The 20,331-nt window shown below is 40.7% G+C and overlaps 1 protein-coding gene across 4 annotated transcripts in view; it reads right to left on the bottom strand.

The window, feature by feature from the left end:
• The window catches only part of oxr1a (oxidation resistance 1a), a 237,337-nt gene that overhangs the window by 172,622 nt on the left and 44,384 nt on the right, over positions 1-20,331 (bottom strand). For 2 of the 4 annotated variants that reach the window (XM_035944211.2, XM_035944213.2), the window contains exon 1: positions 9,875-9,997. The exons of 1 other annotated variant lie outside the window; for it this stretch is intronic. In XM_035944211.2, coding sequence (XP_035800104.2) covers positions 9,875-9,900 — 26 coding nt within the window. In that variant the 5' untranslated portion in view covers positions 9,901-9,997. Of the gene's footprint in view, positions 1-9,874; positions 10,000-20,331 lie in introns of those variants that run through there. One more of the 4 variants, XM_035944214.2, reaches the window with a different exon arrangement.

Genomic DNA, 20,331 nt, shown 5'->3' with positions numbered 1-20,331 from the left:
TATTTCAGTTGCAAGAGTCGTTGATTGTTAGAACTTATACTAACCTAAAGTTGATGTTAGCTAACAGAAAAAAAATGACAAATGACTGAAATAAACATAATAAACACCATCCAGAAACCGGTCCAGTTTGACTCCAAACACGAATATGGCCGATATGTGTACATGTTAAAATAATCCTTATATTTTTACATCACAACTCAAACATGTTATTAGATCAAATGAACTGGCTTTAGACTTTTGCCTTTCAGTACAATCATAGTAATAGTCAACCATGTAAGTATAAGGGCTGAAAAAAACCTTACAACAACATACATTTTGCTTCAGACTATTTCAAAGCCACCACAAACCCCCAGAACAAGCAGGATTTAAGCCCTCCCAGAACCTCCACAAAACAATTCAGTGCATGTAGGTGACCTGCTACACAGATTAGTGATGTGTGTGCACATATACTCTGTCACAGGACTCTATTTAATGCGCCACATAGGATATAATAAATATGGCTGACAGTTATTATCTGCACTGCATTATTCTCACTAATACCGATCCATCAACAAAACAGACATGGCTGCTGTGTATTTTTAATGTGTCTCTGTGAAACAGACAGATGCTGTAGGACACAGCTGATAACCAGCCAGCTGTGTGGATGTATAGCTATGGTTCCAGGGTGTTTTTGCACAGTGACTATATGTGGTCTGTTCCTGCTACCGGTAGGGAGTGATTTTATTAGACAGAACAAAGAGAGAGCGCAGTACTCCGCCAAGGCTGCTCAGTCATTGTATCATTTCCAATGGATGAAATATTCAATAAAAAATGACCTTGTGTTGAGCACAGGCGTGTGTTATGCATGTGTATGTTATGTGTAGATAGTGAATTGCACGACCTAAATATGTAGCGGGTGCAAATTGATGGGACTCAGAAACACTCCACAATTGAATCAATTGTTCCTTGTTTCATTTCCAACAGATAAGTCCTGATAAGTCCACAGCGGTGGATTTATAGTAGGATCAAAATCATGATCATCAGCAGGCAGCTGACGTAGTGTTCACTTGTTGTCATGGTTACAGTGACACTGTGCCGCTATCTCGCAATGATACAGAAATCCTTAAAAAAATCCGTGGATCCAGACTATAAGCAGCATCACTGCCAAAATCTAATGACTTGGTCCTTGTGTCATTTCTGACCTTCCCTGAAAATTTCATCTAAATCAATCGGTCCGTTTTTGAGTAATGTTGCTAACAGACAGACAGATGGACAAACGTAGGTTGATCGTCACATAACTGTAACTATGAATGTTAAAAACTAGTGATTGAATTTGAATAATAGTATTATAGAATTTGTGATAAGTTACTATTAACACAGTATTAGACAACCCTAATCTTCTTTTTACTTTTTTTTCTCCATTGAATCGAAGTTCGATGCAATTTTTGGCCATGATTGTCTGAGAAATACAACTGTTCTCAGTTTTGAGAGTATTGATTTCGATATTTGTGAATGCTGAGGGTCATAACAATTGTTGCCTTAAGCTGTCTAAAGTCTTAATCTGTCTCTGCTCTGACATGTCCTGGTGAGTAGCACAGAGACACTAAGAGCTGCACCGTGTTCTGTATGAACATGAACACTGGTGGAAATGCAACTGGCCAACATGTACACTACTGTTTAAAAGTTTGGGGTCATTTAGAAATGTCCTTATTTTTGAAAGGAAAGCAGTTTTTCGAATGAAGATAACATTAAATGAATCAGAAATACAGTGTAGATATTGTTAATATGGTAAATGACTGTCCTAGCTGATTTTTAATGGAATATCTCCATAGGGGTACAGAGGAACATTTCTAGCAACCATCACTCCTGTGTTCTAATGCTACATTGTGTTAGCTAATGGTGTTGAAAGACTAACTGATGATTAGAAAACCCTTGTGCAGTTATGTAGCACATGGATAAAAGTGGGAATTTTCATGGAAAGCATGAACTTGTCTGGGTGACTCCAAACTTTTGAACAGTAGTGTATATGTTGCTTTCATTAACTTAGCAGTTCCAAAGGACTTTACTTTGTGCATTCATACAGACACATATCTGGCTAGGTGTAAGGTTGTAATATAAGGTGTATGCCATCAGGAAGTAGTACAGTGTGACCCAAACAGGACTTGAGGTTTGCCACCTAATGTAAAATTTTGTGCAAGTGCTTCAAAATTAAAATAAATTTGGCAGATTTACAGAAAGAACTGTCTTACAAAACACCACAACCTTCTAGAAAGTCTAAAAAGATAGCAGATGTGAATCATTCCCTTCAGTACACAGTCTCATGGTGCAATTTTAAATGACAAGTTTCTCAAAGTTTCTGTCACTTTGTCCACCCTCTACCGGATTTGCATGTAGTCTCTGGATTAGAGTGTATTCTGGAGAACAGGTCAAGGTTAAGCCTGCAGTGGTGAAGGTTTTGGTCACAGGTTATGTATTAAGTCATCAGTTGGAGGTTCTTGTTTACATGCGTGCAGCAGTGGCCCTGTGGATGCTGAGCCATCGTTTTGGGAACCATTGCAGGGCAAAAGTCGGCGGACAGCATGGTGACGCATGACTGTGAGTCTCCATGAATTAAACAGTGAGTGTAGTCTTTCTCCTTCCAGCAGCTGTGAGTCGATGTGGAAATCTGCAGCCACAGTATAGCGTCACTTCTGCTTTTTAAACCCCCCAACATAAAAAAACACAGTGGGCCTGTGGCCTGTCTTTGCTTCGTCCTTGTCATGTTGACTGTCCCTCCCTCTTGCACCCCACGCCACCAAAGCTGTCGCCACCAAACCAGCGCCGCTCCGCCTCGGCTGGGATTTTTTTTTTATTTTTTCTAAACACAGAGCTGGGCCCAGCAGGATGGTGAAAATACTTCCCTCCATTCTCCTGCTTTTAACTCGCTCCCGCCACCCCACCACCCTCACAGCATCTTCTGCACCACTGCTCTGCCACCATTAATTCATCAGCGCAAATCTCCCGCAAACTTCCTGAACAAACAAGTGTGTGCCGACTTCTGCTCCTCACGCTCGCATACATGAGGTCGCACAAGCGTGGACCTCTGCAGAAACGACACACAGGTCGCTGTCTGACTCACTGAATGTTGCTGTATTGACATCTGCTCCATGATGAGGATAGAAACAGACAGGTTCCCTCTTTGTGTTCGACTTAACAGCTGCTAGCATGAGTACATGTCTTGTAATTCAGATGTGCAGATGTGAACCTCCATCCATCCATTATCTATACACCGCTTAATCCTCATTAGGGTCGTGGGGGGGCTGGAGTCTATCCCAGCTGACTCGGGCGAAGGCAGGGGACACCCTAGACAGGTCACCAGTCTGTTGCAGGGCTACATACAAAGACAAACAATCACTCTCACATTCACACCTACGGGCAATTTAGAATAATCAATTAACCTCAGCATATTTTTGGACTGTGGGAGGAAGCCGGAGTACCCGGAGAAAACCCACGCATGCACAGGGAGAACATGCAAACTCCATGCAGAAAGATCCCAGGAAAGCCGGGACGCGAACCAGGGACCTTCTCGCTGCAAGGTAAAAGTGCTAATCACTACACCACTATGCAGCCCCAGATGTGAACCTGTTTAATGAAAAGTAACTAATGAGTTTATCCACTCCCTGGTTCATATCTGTTTTGTTTACCTCACTTGGAGCCGGTGAAGCCCCAGAGGGAACATATGCATTAACACCAATGCTCCGTCAAAAAGAAGAAGGTAAACAAATCTCATGCTCCTGTGTATCGTGTTAATTTACTGTAGTAGATAACAATTTGGGAAGATCCCACTGTTTGCTTTGCATATTTAGAGAAAAAAATGCTACAAAAGCAAGATAAAAGCACAGAATACCAATTTAGAGAGAGACAACAATCGACTTCACTCCGAATTCTAATAAAGCAGAAAATGAAGAAATTCTTCCCAGAAAATCTACAGAATATTAAGTAGATGCAGGTGAAGAGTGTTTTTTGAGATTGATGTCAACGTCAATATATTTGAGTCCAAAGAATCCACAAACAACACACATTGTCAGTCTGGTGCTAAATCATTTGCAGACAAGCTGATACACTGGATGACCACCACACACAAGTGATGGAGTAGTGCAGGATTTAGGAGTTTATGATCCAACACACCTGTCCTCAGTCAATTTTTCTGGAGGGTAATTGATTAACAAGAAAATTTTTTAAGAGAGTAGATCTGATAACTGAATGGTGACCATGATCTGTACTGAGAAAAACAATTTACAGTAGAATAAAACTCTGTCTGACAAACTCTAAATGAGACACCGTTTCAATATGACCTGCAAGATCTACGTCCCTGCTACATATTAGCTGACATATACTCACACTGATTTACTGTAAAGCTACTTTGTAGCTCCAAGTCCGACATTTCAAAGTTCACATTAATATTTTTCATTACAGATATGAATGTTGTCTTGGTCTTCAAGCCTCGGGGTGACAGCTAATCCATAAAGAGCAACAATGTGGTAATTGTAGCTTGTAATCCAAGGGCAGACAGCCTTTTATTAACAGTAGCTTTAAAGAATCCTATATTTCTTCCCGTTACTGATGCCTAAACTCCAGCTATCTGCCAACATGGAGTATCATTTTGATAACTGCATATATTCATGTTGCTGTAAAAAAAAAAAAAAAAAAAAAAAGAAAGCTGCAGCTGTATAAATGCAACTTCCACAAATACTGATGATGGAGATTCTAGGCATCAGGCCATGCAATAGCCTATCTGCTTATAGAGCCTAGGATAGGTGCCAATACCAAACCAAAGGACTGAATCTGTATTTACAAAGCCTTTATGCAAATAAGCTAAAAATGAAAACATTTGGCTACATATAAATAATATCCTGTCTGTGAGGTGCAAACTGCCACTAGAAGCCCCAGAAGAACATAAAAAATGTAATTTTTTTCATTTTGGGCACTAATTACAGGACTTGTCAGCATGAACAAGCAGGTAAAAGGCCAGATTGTTCATCCATATGGCACAATAGCAAATCCAGAGGATGTTTATGACTAAGGTTTAACATGTAATGCTTAAAACTTACATTTTTATGGCTTACATAGCCCTAACAGCTGGATATTTGTCACAGTTTAATGTCTTACGACAAAGAGCTTCCACATACACACACAGAGCGGGTTGTTGCCCCAGGGTTCAATGTTAATCACAACCGACAGAGAACAATGCAGCTGCCACATGCGTGACTTTCAAGGTGTGACCCTCCTCGTACACCCACACATCACACACTTTTACACACACACACACACACACACACACACACACACACACACACACACACACACACACACACACACACACGCACGCACACACACACACGCACACATGCACATGCACACTGACATCCAAGTGCAACATGCAGCAACACGTGACTCGGCTCTGATTAATTCATGAGTAATAATCAACATACATAAAACAGTTGCTGCATAATTCAGCATTTTCAATTCTCATTCCACTCAATAAAACATGCAATCCATCTGACCATCAATGTACATTTATCGCTGTATATCAATACTGTACAGTAATCCAAATATCCTTACATACTCCATGTATACACACTAACCTTGGCAAAGGTGTTTTTTAAAGAACTAAACACCTTGAAAGATCACAAACAGCTTCAATTTACATTCCTTCATTTCACTGTTTCTCTGATGTTTTATATCTACTTGGGTCATTCCAGAACTGGAGGACATTTTACATCCCACCCATCAAATTTCAAATAATCCACATACAAAATACTAAAACATAGAGTTGTTGTGTAAAGTTACTTGTCCTGAGACCAAATCTACAAAACTAGGAGAAAAGAATGTTTGAAAATATTTTTAAAATACCAAATAAGTCTAGAGTTCCCCTAAAATGACATTTTTCTCTTGTCCCACCCCTCTGATGACCAAACTGAATTTCAAATAAAACAGTTAAAATGAAATTTAAATCTCCTTTTTTGGTATTATTTTTTTCATTCATTCATTCATTCATTCATTCATTCATTATTAGGATAAGACAGATTCTTTTTACTATTTTACATCAGTAAATCTGTCCTATTGGTCAGCTAGCTCTTTAGCTAGCTGTTACTTCTACTGCTGAGAAAAAGCTAACATTAGCATGGATTAGCAGCCCTGTTACTGTGATTAGAGTAGGGTTAGCAAACAACACATAAAACATGGAATAAATATGCTACCATTGATGAGTAAGCTGAGTAAATCAAGGTTTTGATGGTTTACTACCTATTATTGATGAATATGTAGCAGAAAATTGTAAGAGGTTTATTTTTCAAAAATTTTGAAGCCCAAATGTCCTCCAATTCTTCAATGACCCATTTATTTTTTCTTCTCAGTCTCTCTTAAGAAAGAGATCTTGTTCTTGTTCTACCTGAATAGATCTAGTTTGCAATTATGTACAGTACATGTGCCCAAAAATACCAGTAGTTGAAGCCTTGTTCTCATCAATTACTTTCCTCGTCAGGAACAGATGGCGCAGTTCGGTCAAATGCTGCAGAAGTGAGGAGTGGACGAATACTGGCCGACATTGTGTGTGTTTGTATCTCTATCAACGCATGTGTCCTGTTAAAGGACGGGTTCATCTCAACAGATTTACTGTGGTGATACCAGGCCTCCCTGAGTATTTATGACTTTACAGATAACATACGGCATTAATGTCACTGAAGCGATCAACATGCAGCTTCAGACGTATTTCATTAAGCCACCAGAGTGTTACTTGTAAGCTAGTTGAGTGGTTGGACGCTCCTCTCATGCCATTTTTCACCCTGCAGTTGGATAGTGTGCTGAATTATCACGTTTTTCCCCTTGATGTGACACAGATTTCACTTGACACTCACATGTTTGCCATGGATCCTAAATCTTAAACTAAATCCGATACACTTATGACCTGCAGCAGACTGTCAGATTATGTGGTTTTCATGTTGCTCTACATAAAAAAAAAACATCCTATCCTCTGGCACATGTGACCGGAAAGTGTGAAATACAACAAGATGAAGCACAGGGACAAAAAGGGTGCAATTTGAATTGGCATTAGCCGAGACACTCTGCCTCTTCCTTTCCTTATCCTTACACAACTTTCATCTATCTGGGCCACTAGGCTCCTACACTGTAACACCAAATCCACTTCTTCTGATCAAAGTGGATTAAAGGTGAAGACTAGAATCATGTCCTGGAGTCCTTATTTCACTTGCTTTGCCAAAGGCTATGTCAGCCAAGGTGTGTAGGTGTAGCTATACATGTAGACCTACTTAACACATTACTAGGGCACCAGGTCCTGATCAAAATGTTAAGTCCCAGAGGGTGGCAATAATAAGGACTGGAGGAAGATGGAGACTTTGTTCTGTGTGAGGTGTGGATTTACAGTATGAGTAACTGAGAAAAAACCTCGACCGACGATTTCCTTGAAGGTATCTCTAAAGTCGGTGCCATCCAAGCCATCCAAACATGGCTAAAGTTGAGTGTTTACATACCAACGAGGCAAAAATATTGCGAGCACTCACATTGTTTTGTAACATGTCTTGACTTTGAGTTAGATGGGGTGATCCTGGTCAGCAGAGGTGAGTTTACCTTCCAACAACCATCCAGGGCAGGACAAACCACCAACGGGTGATGAGTGTTAGGGGATATGCAGGATTGAGTCTGATCCACTGTGGATAGACTTTGTAACTAATAGAACTTAAAAGGATCTAGTGCTTACGTCTTGCTGCCTGATACCACAGAACGGTCAGAGGTCTGGCAGAGTCCACTGGTGAGCTTTAACTGTCCCAGCAGCATTGGAAGGACCAACAGCAAAGTAGGTGTGGTCACAATGTTTTGGTTCATTGTAACCATTCTTAACGGCCACACATGAAGATGGGATGAAATACCTGCCATCATAACCTCCTCCTATCATACCTGCCTTCCCCATCTCTCTCTGACAATTCTGAACCTTTGCTTTGTTACGTCTGAATGGTTAGAAATCAAAAGCCAAGAATGAAAAATAAATCTTCAGTCTGTCTTTAGCCCTCCATTTTGTTGCATTTCGTTCGGCTGTGCACATTAAAAAAGACTGAAGTAACTGATTGAAGAATAAGAAAGAGTGTTTGAGAGAAACTCAGAATATTCCTTATTTTACACCTCCTCACACCTGCTAAATTGCTGTGTGAAATGGATTATTAGCAAAAAAGACACTAAAATTGTCAGATGTAGCCTCTGCTCCCAATTCCATCATCAAGAGAGTTTTACATGCTTTTAAGAAGCATTAAGAAAGAAAGCAAACTCCATTATTATCTTGTGCCATTTACACAAACTGTGCTTTATTTACCAAAAAACAGCCAATACCAACTGAGTATATGTCAGCTATATGCACCAGTAACAGCGTCAGCCTCTCACTGAATTCAGCCGCAAATTTCAAACCTTCCCTAATGAAATCTTTTATGCATTTTATTACAATCCATCCATCCATTCATCCATCCATCCATCCATCCAAACACGGCGGGGCTAGAGTCTATCCCAGCTGATTTAGGGTGAAGACAGGAGACACCTGGACAGGTAACAGTCTATCACAGGACTACATATAGAGACACACAATCACACTCACATTCACACCTACAGACAATTTAGACTCACCAATTAACCTCAGCATGTTTTGGAACTGTGGGAGGAAGCTGGAGAACCTGGAGAAAACCCACACGTACAGGGAGAACATGCAAACTCCACGCAGAAAGATCCCAGGCCCAGATGCAAACCGGGGATCTTGTAGCTGCAAGGTGACAGTGGTAACCACCAAGCCACTGTGCAGCCCTTCAAAACATTCCATTTTGCAGAAAAAATATAAGCCTGCCCGATCTCTTCCTTACAATGGAAAAAAAAAACACCAAAGAGAGAGGAGACTACAGTGGAAAGTTGGTGCCAGATTCTTTCACAACAATCATCTGCTCCTCAAATTTATACCCACTATGATATTTAAAAGGCCTTTGCTCCAATATGTCCATTATTGGTCTCGGGTGCTGGTGAAGCTGCACTGAAGCTTTACGATTATTCAGCCAGACGGCCCTAATTTTGTGTGATCATACAATAGCAGAGAGATGATCTCGCAAATGGATGAAGTGTGTGTGAAAAGCTGGTGTGTAAAGTGACACACAGCTCGCTCCACTTCAGAAGGCCTGTCATTGCAGCCTAATGATAATTCTACCATCTGGTGTCAAAAATCAGAAGGGCCTATTAAGACTGCTATGGCCACTGCTGAAAAATTACCTGCTCTTTGATGAATGCCTTCAAACACCGTCCCTGACAAACTAATTGTTTGCTTCACAATCCCACTAAGCCTTTCAAATATCTCCATTCTGCTCTCTGGAGGGGAAATGTCACTGATGTCGACTATGTCTCCTGCTTTAAAAAAATAAAAGCCCACCCTTTTTTTCAACCTCTCCCAATAACAGAATTGATTGAAAGTGGCTCCAAAACCACTCAGAATCAAAAAGGTTTGCTTTGAAGACTGAAAAATCTTCAAAAATTAAGTGTTTGCCATTGTACTTAAAGAATTTGCTATTAAACTGTTCAAAGCTCAAGCTCTGGGAGAAGCCCTTACCAGGAAAAAGCCTTGCCATTATTCCTCCTTTGATTTACTTAATAAAGAGCCCGACTACAAAAAATAGGCTTCCCTACTATTCCTCCTCAACAGTTGTCTCCATTTGTGCAGTGAAACACATGATTATGCTTGTAGCTTTCTCTCATTATGCTTTCTATTCTTTCAAAACAAGCCTTACTTTAAAATGAAACTACTTTTAGGCACCATTAGGGAGAGAAATTGCTTCTGAGTATAAAGGAGAAACCAGAGAAAAGAGTTGGTACATACCCAGCTGGTTCTCGAACAGGTTCCATTGACTTCTTGTGCTGAGGAGATAATGGAATCGATCCTTCAAACTGCTTAACTTAAGCGCAGGCCTGTCATGTGACCTTGTCCTCATTAGCAGTGTGGGGCACTGTGCTAATTTATGTACCCAATATAACTCAGATGAGAGAGGACACGTAGACAGAATGAGGAGGACCAGGATTGAGCCGGCCAAGCTGATTTGAGCCTGTTACTGATGTCTGAGTCGAGACCTGAGGGGATGTGAGGAGAAGGAGGGAGTGTGTGGATGTGGGGATGTACAGGAGATACGATGACAGAGGAGAAGATCGAGATGGACGGGATACAGAGGAAAAGGATAGGGAAGCTGTCAAAGCTAGCGAGACAGACACAGACAGAAGGCTGGTAATGCAGAAGAAGCAGAGAAGAGAGGAGGAAAAAGGTCTATGCTGGCTGGGGATGGGCTAGGAAGTGTTGTGTTACATGTTTTGCCTGGTCCTCGCTGTGGATCCCGGGTGGCTGGACTCCACTTGGGTCTGTTCCAGGTGGTAAAAGCATAAGGGTTCCTGGTGGCAGAGATGTGCCATGCTCACACTCGGCCATCTGGTGATGAGTCACTCCGTCTCTGTTCTTGTTTGCTCTGACTGGGCATGAGATTGCAGACCATCGATGTGTATGTGTGTCCCTTCTGAGCATTAGCACCCTGTTTAATGTGACGGCAACTCGGTGGAGACATAATCAGTAAAAAGCTGAAAGTGTCTGGATTCCATCTGCGATGTGGCAACGAGGGAGGCCTTGACAACTCATTTAATTTAGCAAGGTTTGACCCTCTAAAATAAAAGTCCTGTGTATCAAACAGAAGCAGAAGGCAACATGAGTGGAACCAAAAAAAGAGGCTGAAAACATAGTAAACAAGCTGTTAATCTGGTTAAAATGATAAGGTCAGGGACAAATATAGAAAGACAGAAGTGCACATTCAAGCGGAATTCTACTCCACTGAACAACTTGACTGAAAATGCATCTCTGTGCTGCAAATGAAATGCAGAAAATAATGGAGATGGGCTGGAGGTGATGCACAGTAACCTCTCCAGTCTTGTGCATGCTGCCTCCTAGATAGATGCAGCCAACGAACAGCTTTTATCCCAGCACTCCACTCTCTACTCAGATATGAGTTTCATTCCTTCCACAATAATCAGGCTGGGTAGACTGCCCCCTATCTGACAATATCAACATTACTTTACTGTATAGAAAGTTACACCAGAACAGTCTGACATTTTTTGTACAAGTAACCTATCACTGTACTTTCCAGATTATAAGTCGCTACTTTTTTCTCACGCTTTGAACCCTGCTGCTTATACAACGATGCGGCTAATGTATAGATTTTTACGGGTGAGCTTCATGGCGCCGATACGTTTAGCCTCATTACATCAGACCAATAAAATTACTGAACAGGTCACAGTGGACCAAAGAAACTGTTCGAATTACATCAAACGCACTCACACTAAATTCTTCAGATCGGTCATTTTGCGCTTCATTCACACACCCTCATCAAGGAAAACACATGAAGAAATGCATATGATGCAGCTTTTAAGTTAAAGGCAATCGATCTGCCTGTCGAAGAAGGAAATAGAGCCGCTGCACGTAAGCTTGGCATCAATGAACCGATGGTGAGACGTTGGAGTCGGCAGCGTGAACTGACTTAATGCGTTTTACTGCCGTGTTACAGGCACTGTTTGGAAAAAAGCATTTATTTAAATTATTTAAAGTAAAAAAAACTTTGTGCAAATATCTCATGTTACAACATGGACACCTGCGGCTTATAGACAGGTGCGGCTTATATATGTACAAAATCTTTTTTCTTTTTAGATTTAGTTAGTGCGGCTTATATTCAGGTGCGCTCAATAGTCCGGAAATTACGGTAGCAAGTCCACCAGGTTAGTAAATCTTACCTGTAAAAAAACATCAACTTATTGCATCTGTATGTTGCAACAGGAAAAAATACAGAAGGTCGAGAGGCAAGAATCGAGAAAGGTGACCCTAATCACAAAATCAGATTTTTACTCCACCAAGGAACACGGTAGAGTTATGTCACGATCGGCGTATGTTTGTTTGTCAGTCTGTGTGTTTGTCTGTCTGTCTGTCTGTCTGTGTGCAACATTACTCAAAAACGGACTAGCGGATTAGAATGGAATTTCCAGTGAAGGTCAGAAATGACACAAGGACCAAGTGATTAGATTTTGGCAGTGATGCATCTTATAGTCTGGATCCACGGATTTGTTAAAGATTTCTGTATCATTGGGAGATAGTGGCATGGCGTCACTGTAACCATGACAACAAGTGAACACTACGTCAGCTGCCTGCTGACGATCACATGATTGTGATCCTACTATAAATCCACCGCTGCAGACTTATCAGGACTTATCCGTCGGAAATGATACAAGGATCAATTGATTTAATTGTGGGGGTGTTTCCGAGCACCGTTCCCGCCACCCGCTACATATTTAGGTCACGTGATTCAGTATCCGTACATAACGTACAAATGCATAGCACATGCCTGTGCTCAGTGCAAGGCCATTTTGTTTGTGGGTACATCTATATTAAATGGACACATTCTATAGTGTGTGATTTCTGCCACGACTTTTTTCAAGATTTCATCCATCAGAAATGATACAATGACTGAGCAGCCTTGGTGGAGTACAGAGCTTTCTGATTGCTTTTCTTGCTAAACTTGTTTAAACAACAACAAAAAAAAGACCTCAATGCCTCAACCGAAAACAAAAATAAAAAAAATGTGCACATTGTGTATGAAATGCAAGGATATGCACGTCAGATAAAAAAATAATACAGGTCTGATGATTTATAATGGTCTAAATTTAAAAGATAAAATTAGCTAGCATAGACTTGTTACAGTGCGAAAATCAAAGCTGTTACTAGAAACACTGACAATGTTTTTGTTGTATTTGGTGAGTCAGCACAGGACCCTCAAACTGAAGCAGCTAAATGGAATTCTGTCATTATTAACTTTCCCACTTTTCTTAAACAGCAGAATACATTTGTGAAAATGGGCTGCAACATACTGTACGTGTGCATCTGTTTAACTTTAGGGAATTTGCAAAAATAAATACATACAAACATCATTTTTCACTGTTAAACGTGGCACTCATCCCACCAGAACACTTGCTATGTTTAGCTGCCTGTAGGTTTCAGGGCTTTACTCTACAGTAAAGCCCTGAAACCTACAGGCCTTTTCCACTGTTGTTCTCTTAAACATAACATTAAATGTGAACAATCCTGTCACTTTAGTAAAAGCAAAGTAACAAAAATATCACATTAATGTGACTTGACTGCTGATCCTAGATCTGTGCTTTTATTATGACACTGTGCACTAGTATTGTGTAGAAGGCAGGCCTTGAGCCTGTTGTCCTGTTACATTATATTATATTAAAATCTACTACTAAGACTCCAAAGGACATTTTTGCTCCAGAGCCTTACAGTAGGTTTCTCCAGTCATGACAACAATGCTTTCGTTGCTGAAATGATCATGAAACCTTAATATGTGATGATTTTAGGGCTGCACAGCGGTGGTGGTTAGCACTGTCGCCTTGCAGCTAGAAGATCCCTGGTTCACGTTCCGGCCTTCCCGGGATCTTCCTGCATGAAGTTTGCATGTTCTCCCAGGTTCTTTCCTGCTACTCCGGCTTCCTCTGACAGTCCAAAAACATGCTGAGGTTAACTGGTAGCTCTAAATTGTGAGTGTGATTGTTTGTCTCTATGTGTAGTCCTGTGATAGACTGTTACCTGTCCAGGTGTCTCCTGTCTTCACCCTCAGTTAGCTGGGATAGACTCCAGCCCCCCATGACCCTGATGAGGATAAAGTGCTGTATAGATAATGGATGGATGGATGATGATTTTATATCAGTTACAGTTTTCCCACTGTAGAGAGCAAACACCTCCTCAGTTAAAGCCAGTCTCTGATGCTTTGTATGGTTAAGAATCCTTCCTACATGTCACCTCAGTTGTCTTTACTGTACCCTGGCTGTCACCAGCTTGGTATGAGAGTCACATGGGTCAGCAGTTTTTCTGGCTGACTACACCTCAGGGCTCTCCGCCGCTGTGAAACTCTGCCAGAAAGCAGAATGGAGACATTGGGACCATCTCAGGTCTCCATCTCTGTGAGAAATGTCACTCTCGCTCTGAAATATTTTGGGTAATGAAACTCCGCCCTGCCCATCTGTATCCTGGCCTGATTTAAGCGAGGCAGTGCATGATGATGTTTCTGAGCAGAGGCTAAATAGCTCTGTAATGCCTTCCTGACAGACAAGTGCTGCTGAATACTGAATCTGGCTGCCTGCATGTGAATACCTTAATGGAGTTTACTGAAAAAAAGGAACCTCTGAGTCAGGCAGAACAAGTAAAAAAGGTTAACATCTGAACAAATGGATCCAGCGAAACAATGACATATATTGAAGTATGACAAAACGGTTAATAATTGGTCAAGCATGACATGCCTTAAGTGCATGAACGTTTTCTGTGTGGACAGAATGAAGGCGATAAACTAACTCGTGTCACTGCTGTTTTCTCATTTTTCCACTCTTTATGATTCATCTTCTCATGCTCCATATATATTCTGCAGGGCTGCAGAATCATGCAGCCACTCCCAGCAAACAATGGGTGAGCTCTCCATTTATAAACAATGAAGAAGTGATGCAGTCACGCTGTCCTCACAAGAACAGATGGCTGGACTGAGTTATGCTTGTTCTTTAGGTACTTACTGTTTTAAAACGGACACATTTTAGAGACGGGCTCTTGTCACACAGGGGTGCAGAGCTGTAAAAGAGACACCATATGTCGTGTTGTGTATAAAAATGGCTGTAATGACTGAGATACTGAATCAGCACAGCATCTGTACACCAAAGAGCAGTTCTGACTTAGTTTTTCATTTTTAAAGCTCTTTGTGACACCTTATAGGGATTGTTAGTACTGCATTTAGTACTACTAACTTTTCTCCTTTTAAAATGCTCTTTTTTCATTTTTGGTCAAGTTAATACTATGTTTCTTTTACTGCAGAGTGTAAGGGAGGTTGGTGACAAAATATCCATAGGTATAGCTGGATTCCAAGTCATTTTAACAGTTGGTGGTTAAGGCACATTTATAGAACAAAGAAGACTGGACATTTGGAGCTAACCAAAACAGCATGCATTTATGGAAAAACAATACATAGTTTCTGCAATGTAATATACAGTTCAGTAACTTTTTTTTTTGTAGCTTTTTTTAAATTCATGGGACATATGAAGCCGGCATTGTCTGAAACATTTAGTTAACCGGCTAATTGGAAAAAAACCTGGAAGATAAGTAAAAAGGCCATAGAGATAGGAATTCCTACAGGGTTCAGTCCCACAAATACATGACAAAGGGACATTGGATTCCTGATGGGTGGAAACAACGTACAGTTTTGTATTTTTGAAAGAAAAGCATTTTTTTCAATGAAGGTAACATTGAATGAATGATAAATCCAGTGTAGACATTGTTAATGTGGTAAATGACTATTGTAGCTGGAAACAGCTGATTTTTAATGGAATATCTCCATAGGGGTACAGAGGAACATTTCCAGCAACCATCACTCCTGTGTTCTAATGCTACATTGTGTTAGCTAATGGTGTTGAAAGGCTAATTGATGATTAGGCTGGGGTCTATCCCAACTGACTCAGGTGAAGGCAGGGGACACCCTAGACAGGTCGCCAGTCTGTCACAGGGCTACATACAGAGACAAACAATCACTCTCACATTCACACCTACGGGCAATTTAGAATAATCAATTAACCTCAGCATATTTTTGGACTGTGGGAGGAAGCCGGAGTACCTGGAGAAAACCCACGCATGCACAGGGAGAACATGCAAACTCCATGCAGAAAGATCCCGGGAAAGCCGGGACGCGAACCAGGGATCTTCTCGCTGCAAGGCGAAAGTGCTAACCACTACACCACTGTGCAGCCCTCATTTCTAACTTTCCCTGAAAATTTCATCCAAATCTGTTGGTCCGTTTTTGAGTAATGTTGCTAACAGACAGACCGACAGAAGGACAAACATACGCATATCGTCACATAACTCCGCTGTGTTCCTTGGTGGAGTAACAAGCGTCTTATTGAATTCCCAGCATCACCTCCTTGTCTGCTGTGCTTCAAATTCAGCTGCTTTTACATCTACTTGCTTCTCTCCTACTCTGTGCTCACATAGATGTGTATTTAAATAAAGCTGGATCCCAGAATAGTTGCTCTTACATACATATTATTGTTGTCAAACAAGAGAAAAAGTCTGAAATACTGACTGAAATGCAGCCCATCAAGACTACATGTTAAACAGCAGTCATTTCATTCCCACGCTACTATTTCAGAACTGCAGTGTTGTCTGACAAACTCACTACATGAGTTGAAAACAACAGCTGTGCTATGAATTCATTGATACTTCCGTATAAAGCAATTACTCAGAGAAAAAACTGAAGCAATAGAAAGTCCTGGATTCACACATACATTCACATCTCTGTCAGCTGTAGTGTTGCCAACTGTTTGCTCAGCAGTCAATCACAGACACAGAGAGAGTGTTCTTCCTGAAGGGGGGTGGATATAGCAGCAGATGAGCGGTATTTAAAGCTACAGACACTACAGCACCCTGTGTAGATCAGGGCTAAAACCAGGGGTTATACAGTCATGGTAAAAATGGGCCATCATTGTAGCATACTGAGCTGAAACTAAAAGACACATTTTGGACACATTTGAGATTTTCATAAGTTTTCTGAAGAGGCACAATATAGGACCTTCAATGTGAAGATAGCTGTCATTTTTACAAACCTAAATGATTATAAAATGTGTATTTATTTGTTTTCAAGATTCCACAAAAAGACGTCTTTGTCTATTGTTGACATTTTTCTGTTGATCATGACTAGCATGTGTGCTAAATGTTTATCGCTACACAAAACTGACCCACTAATTCCATGACAAATGGCAGCTGGAGCAGTATGACACCCTTTATGTTTTGATTTTATTTTGCATTAATTCTACTTTTGCTCCTCTTGTAAATTACATGCACTGGTGTTAACAGAACATAATCCAAATCGGAGGCTTGCATTACTGCAGTCTCATGTTTTTCCAGTTAACAGATTAAATAATAACGTTTGTTAAGAGAACATCCAGTGTAAACATTAAAATAAATCCTGTTTTGGCAAATAGGAACGCAAAGAGCTTTATCCCCATCTCTCTGTGATGCACTGAGTAAAGCCTGCGACGAGGGAGCGGCACAGAATGGGCTTTTAATCAGAGAGGCCAAGGCCTGCAGTGGGGGAGGCTGGGGGGTGGAGGGAGAGGGCAGCATTACATAAATAGTTTTACGCTGCATCAAAATCCATTATCAGAGCAGACATTCATCATGTCAGGTTTATATTTAGAAAGGGACTTACATCATGTTGGCAAAGCAGGTTAATACCTGACATGTAGACAAACAGTTGTTTATGTAAGTAACTGTAAGAAAGTCCACATTTAGAATAATCATCCTCTTATTACTGGCCTCTACTGGTGACCACAGGAAGTGCAACAACATGAGCAGGTGTGTCGCAGCTTATGGAAGCTTTGTCTCATCTTTAAAACAAGAAAACTTGCAGTTCCACGAGATCCATCACTATAACCTGATCAGAACGTCTCACTAAGTCCATCTTTAGCCAGCTGCTAAGCATGCACAGAGTGTCAGCAAACTCAGTCCTCCAAACACACTCCTGACAGATGTTTTGACCAAGAGTAATAAAAGTGAGGAAACACACACAAAGAACAAATGGTGCGCTGTCTCTGTGCACGGCAGCTGCTTGACGGCCTGGAATGAAGATGCTCAGTGACAACGCAGCTCCGTTCGTCACACAGAGCACACATGGGTGACAGCGCTGCATGTGTCCCTGAGCTAAGCGGCTGAAACACTGAATTGGTTTGCCATTTAAATCAGACAGGCAATAGCACGGAGATATAAAGTTCTCAGGGACGAGGAGCTGTTTTTAAACACCGTTTTCCTTATTTGGGGTGTAAAAGCTGTTGCTGTGCATTTATGCTCATCTCTGCCTGGATTCCCTCTCACTTGCACCTCAGAGCAGAGCTGAGAGGAACTCTAGGTGTGATTTTCCTTTGTTCACACTCTTTCTGCGGGTGTCAACTCACAGGTAGCCCAGCAAGACATGAATCTTCATTAGCAGCACGCATCACTGAATGATTTATTTGCATTTCTTCCCACTGAGTTTGATATAATTTCACCACTGATTTAAAAGATGGCATGAAGCATTAAATTCTCCACTTCTTTGAGGAATAGTCTAATTTATTCACTTTTTAGAAGTGGCACAGAAAAGAGACTGTTTTATAGAGATTGAGTACATGGTTTCCAACTTGCTGCACATAAGAACAGTTCAAGGATGCTTAATGTGATTATTTAACAGTTAAATATACTGTCTGCTTTTCTCCAGTATGAGTCATCAAACATTATTCACAGGCTGAGTTCAGTGGCTTAAGCACTGTAAGTGGAAACACCATGGGGTGAGCATTAAGGGCTAAAAAGCCTTGCACACTGTGAGTGAAGCAGTTTGCTAGTGTGGCTCCAACTTCGTCCTTCACCCATTTGATTCTGATTATTCTGACATAAACACTGTCACTGAACGCTCACTTAACTAGAGGCTAATTTAATTTATTGTAATACATTTTAATAAAATTCCAAAACAGGCTTGAACGAGCTGCACAATGACTGGTCAGCAGACTGAGAGAATGTATTCTACCCCTGAGCTCATTCTCCTGAATTATATATGCAGCGGAGTGGATGCACCATATTCTGGTCCACTAAATGACCTTTCATGATAATTGTGGCCCAGTGTCCTTGGGCTTTCAGCCTGGAAGTAGATATTATGCAACTGGGAAGATGACGCTGGACTATATGTTAGTTTCAAATGTCATACATGCCAGGGAGAACAAGGCCGGACGAAGGCGGTCTCTTTTGTTGCATCTTTTATGAAAGCAGGCATAAGATGCTGCTAAACCTCTAGGTTAGGTTGCTGAATGAATTTCCAACATAACTCAACTCCTGAGAAGATGGTCTGGGATTCTGCTGCCTACTAATGAAAAGATGCTGATTACAAGTATACACAGGACTCTCAAAGTAATCAGAATGTGCAGGAACACTTTGTATTTTCTTTTGTCTCTTATATATATATATATATATATATATATATATATATATATATATATACCCATCTACCTACAGTATATACACCCATATATCTATAAACCCTATACACTCTTCTAATCATATATACTACCGTTCAAAAGTCTGGGGTCACTTAGAAATGTCCTTATTTTTGAAAGAAAAGCATTTTCTTTCCTATGAAGACAACATTAAGTTTATCATAAATCCAGTGTAGACATTGTTAATGTGGTAAATGACTATTGTAGCTGGAAATGGCTGATTTTTAATGGAATATCTCCATAGGGGTACAGAGGAACATTTCCAGCAACCATCACTCCTGTGTTCTAATGCTACATTGTGTTAGCTAATGGTGTTGAAAGGCTAACTGATGATTAGAAAACCCTTGTGCAATTATTACGTTAGCACATGAATAAAAGTGGGAGTTTTCATGGAAAACATGAAATTGTCAGGATGACCCCAAACTTTTGAACGGTAGTGCATGTTGTTTGCTAGGGCACGTAGATACAGTCCTGAAACAATGTGATGATTAAGCAAAGTATTTTTGAACTTAATCTCATTCTAACATGACTCATCTTGCAGGATTTTCTGTCTTGACTATCTACTGCACCATTATTATTAATTTAACTGTTTAAATATATATGTTGCTGGGTAATCAGAAAATGATTTCAATTCCAAGGCTCAGAAAGCATGTTTTAAATTAACACCAGAACAATTTTAACATTATGAATTGCACAATTACTTAACGGCTATTCTCTAATTGTCAGCTCTTAAATTTAATGTGAGGTTGGCAGTTGAGGTATGTGCTAACCACTAAGACCATTCAAGGTGTTTGTTGTGTACTTTTGTGATATTGTACATGTGTGAGTGTTATGATTTATTTGAACTGCTGCTACAACATTGCAGTTTCTAATACCCAGCTGTGTTGTATTATGGAGAGAAGTTGTTAAACCTGGCGGCCAAGAGTGGAACATGCAGGCACACAGAGAGAGCCAGTAAAGAGAGACACAGGGCCGGTAAAAACTTCATGGATGTTTGATGGCGCCATGACAGCTAAGTGCCATCTTTGCAGAGGCCAACAGCAGATTGATGGCAGCATTACGGTTGGGTCCTACAGCTTCAGTGATAATTTACCAAGGGCGGAGTTCTCACCAGATGCTTCATCAACCCAAGACTGTTGACTTGCTGAATGGTTAGATGTCACTCACAAGTTTCTAACTGAGCTCTAGTTTAAAAAACATCTT

This window comes from Amphiprion ocellaris, chromosome 9, assembly GCF_022539595.1.
Source record: "Amphiprion ocellaris isolate individual 3 ecotype Okinawa chromosome 9, ASM2253959v1, whole genome shotgun sequence".
Lineage (NCBI taxonomy): Eukaryota > Metazoa > Chordata > Actinopteri > Pomacentridae > Amphiprion > Amphiprion ocellaris.
Note: the sequence above shows the minus strand (reverse complement) of the source record. Positions and strands in the feature narration are given on the sequence as shown.